At 39.0% G+C, this 2,557-nt stretch overlaps 1 protein-coding gene across 1 annotated transcript; it reads right to left on the reverse strand.

Moving 5' to 3' along the window:
- On the reverse strand, positions 1-2,312 carry LOC108681565. The gene is made up of 5 exons (XM_018170610.2): positions 2,148-2,312; positions 1,672-1,802; positions 1,141-1,241; positions 770-874; positions 1-496 (listed from the first exon to the last, which is right to left on the reverse strand). Exons 1-5 carry the CDS (start codon positions 2,289-2,291, stop codon positions 360-362), a joined length of 618 nt encoding a protein of 205 aa, XP_018026099.1. The 5' UTR covers positions 2,292-2,312; the 3' UTR covers positions 1-359.
- Positions 2,313-2,557: the final 245 nt, after the last annotated feature.

The following is a 2,557-nucleotide window of genomic DNA, read 5'->3' on the forward strand; positions in this document are numbered from 1 at the left end:
GCACGTCTAACGTTTATTCTCCAATCAGGCGACTGCCTTACATAGGTCCGTTCGAAAATTTGAGAGCGGCCTCATTCAAATTATATCAACCATTCACTTCTCCAATTTAGTTAACTTATGTTATGTCGCGCGGTAAAATTCAATAAGAAGTAGATATCAATTGTAAGGTGTATAACCCACAATGATTCATTGAATTACAAATGTTTGATAGTAGGAGGATATTTGATTATGTTACCTGTTTTAAACTTTTTAGCTCCGGTTAAATAAAACAATTTCTTTTCGCCAATTGTTGTTGATAGTTCAACGAAAAAGCACCGTATCTACAGCCCAGTTTTGGCTGCGGTGACGGTAACGGCAGTTCACTTGCAGGCGGTCTGATTGGCTGGCTTGAGTTTGAAGCCGCCGTTGTTGGGCAGAGACTTCACGGTGTTCAGCAAGCATGTTGAGTCCAAAGTTCCAAGGTCATCCATCTGATTGCTGAACACGTACAGCGAATCTGTAAACAAAAAATGTGTTATCTTGCTAGGAATTTTTATCAGGCTGATGACGGTGCACGCTCATGCCAATGATAATTCAAATTGTAGTACTTAGTTATCAACGACGTACGGACATTCCACAGTACATTGATTAGACGAGGTCAAATTTAGTCGGCACTGTTCCTAATTGATGCATATACTGCAAATAGCCTCAGAATAAATGTTGTAAAATGTCAATAATAAAATCGCCATTGTATGTCCTATGCGAAATGCATGTTTAAAGACAGACTCACGGAGTGTGTTTAAAAACACTCCACGGCAGGTCCTGATGACGATCTCCGTAGGCGAGACGTACGCGAGGTAGACACGTGTTGAGCCCGTCGACGGTGACCCCAAGACTGGCGAACAGAAACCAACGATCCAATGAGAATAAGAAGTTAAGAAAGTTCATAAACTATGGCACGATTTAGGAAAATTTGATATTAGTGATTTTTTTAATACATTACAACAGATGGCTGATGCATAAGTGATGATGGCTAAACACAGTTATGAAGAAACTATAAAAAATGAATGCATCAGGTCCTTCGAAATTAAAATTTGTATTTTAGTTTGACGTAGCGATAAGAAAGAAGCATAAACTACAATTAGCCGAACTGTCACTAACACAAAGACGGGAAGGATTCGGATGGAGGAGATGGCCCCAGCTGAAAGAAGCCGTCGATTGAAGAAGACACGCCTTTTCCACCATACGTGAATGCGCCTCCCCTGCACGTATACAATGAAATGTTTATTTATGTCATCCTAGTCTCATCATCCGATAAATTGATAAATTTATCAATCTGATATCAATCATCATATGATAGATTGATAAATTGGGAACTTGCCCTATTTTTTAGTTCCTGAATCAGTCTCGAGCACAAGATTCAGAGGAATTCGCTTATAAGCGAATTTGCTGGAGCTATACTCCATTGAATACACGAGTGGCTCGAGTGTCATAATTTTCATCAATTGCTCGTCTTACCTTATTTGTTCAACGTCGGTCACCTGTTGAATATCACAAGCCCTATAGGAAAATTTACATCTTGAACGAAAAATATAAATTGTCCAATGGACATGTAGATTTTATATCCACGAACGCACAAGGTATTAATGATAACGAGCCGCTTAGTCAATTCGTTTCGTAGACAACACTAACGTTGCATTTTGACCCGTGAGCCCTATAGTGATGTTCCTATAGTTCATCAAGAATAGGCCAAATTTCTGACACCTCATTTTATCGTCTTCAGAGGTACCGTCGTAGGCGACCAGTTTCATTAACGTGGGGACCTGCAATGTGATAGTAATTTATAATTCTTTATTTTGCCTAATATCTTAATTATTACAATTTTCGTAGGTGTGTATAATTGTCATTCATCATTATAAGGTATGTTATTCTTCATTCAATGAGTAAAATATCGCCTGCAGAGGTAAACACAACTAAGTCGAACTAATTAAACCTGATCGATTTTTGGCTCGCTGAGAAACATGAGCACACTTATTAGCCAGTTCTATCCAAATTTACGTTGACCGAAAATATAGGCTCTGATTTTTCTACACAAAAAATTATCCCCCGAGTCTTTGCATCACATTTCTCTGTAAAAATGTTACAACATGGAAAATGTTTCCACGCACATAGTCTTTCCAGAATTGTTGGGTCATCACGTATGGGTCGGTGACACCAGCGCCGGCCGGGCAGGAAGAGAGAAACCCGCCGTAGATTTCTGCTGATGTCAGCGTCGCCAGCAGCGACAATGTCACGGCAGCCACGCGCAACATTGTAGGGCTTGGCAAGTCCCTGTGCGGCGATATATGCAGCTTAAAATATACTGTAAATCTAAACTCATATAATCTGTAAAAAATATAATGGTTTGATAGCACCTCTTTTATCCAGCTAAATTATTAACAAAAAGGTATTTCCCTAATGGCATTACTAATAGATGTTTAGTGATAGATCTGCGCTATCATTTGCTCTGAGAGATTTGCTCTCCCTCAGTAAACTTTAAGTGAATTATAGCACTACTTTTTTATTTTAATGGTCAATA

Source organism: Hyalella azteca, unplaced genomic scaffold (genome assembly GCF_000764305.2).
Source record: "Hyalella azteca isolate HAZT.00-mixed unplaced genomic scaffold, Hazt_2.0.2 contig7576, whole genome shotgun sequence".
Lineage (NCBI taxonomy): Eukaryota > Metazoa > Arthropoda > Malacostraca > Amphipoda > Hyalellidae > Hyalella > Hyalella azteca.

Coding starts and splice junctions, on each gene's coding strand:
- LOC108681565 (XM_018170610.2), bottom strand. CDS start 2,291: ATGTTGCGCGTGGCTGCCGTGACATTGTCGCTGCTGGCGACGCTGACA. Junction 875..1,140: donor CGAATCCTTCCCGTCTTTGT/GTTAGTGACAGT, acceptor TCTGTTCGCCAG/TCTTGGGGTCACCGTCGACG. Junction 497..769: donor AGTGTTTTTAAACACACTCC/GTGAGTCTGTCT, acceptor TTTTGTTTACAG/ATTCGCTGTACGTGTTCAGC.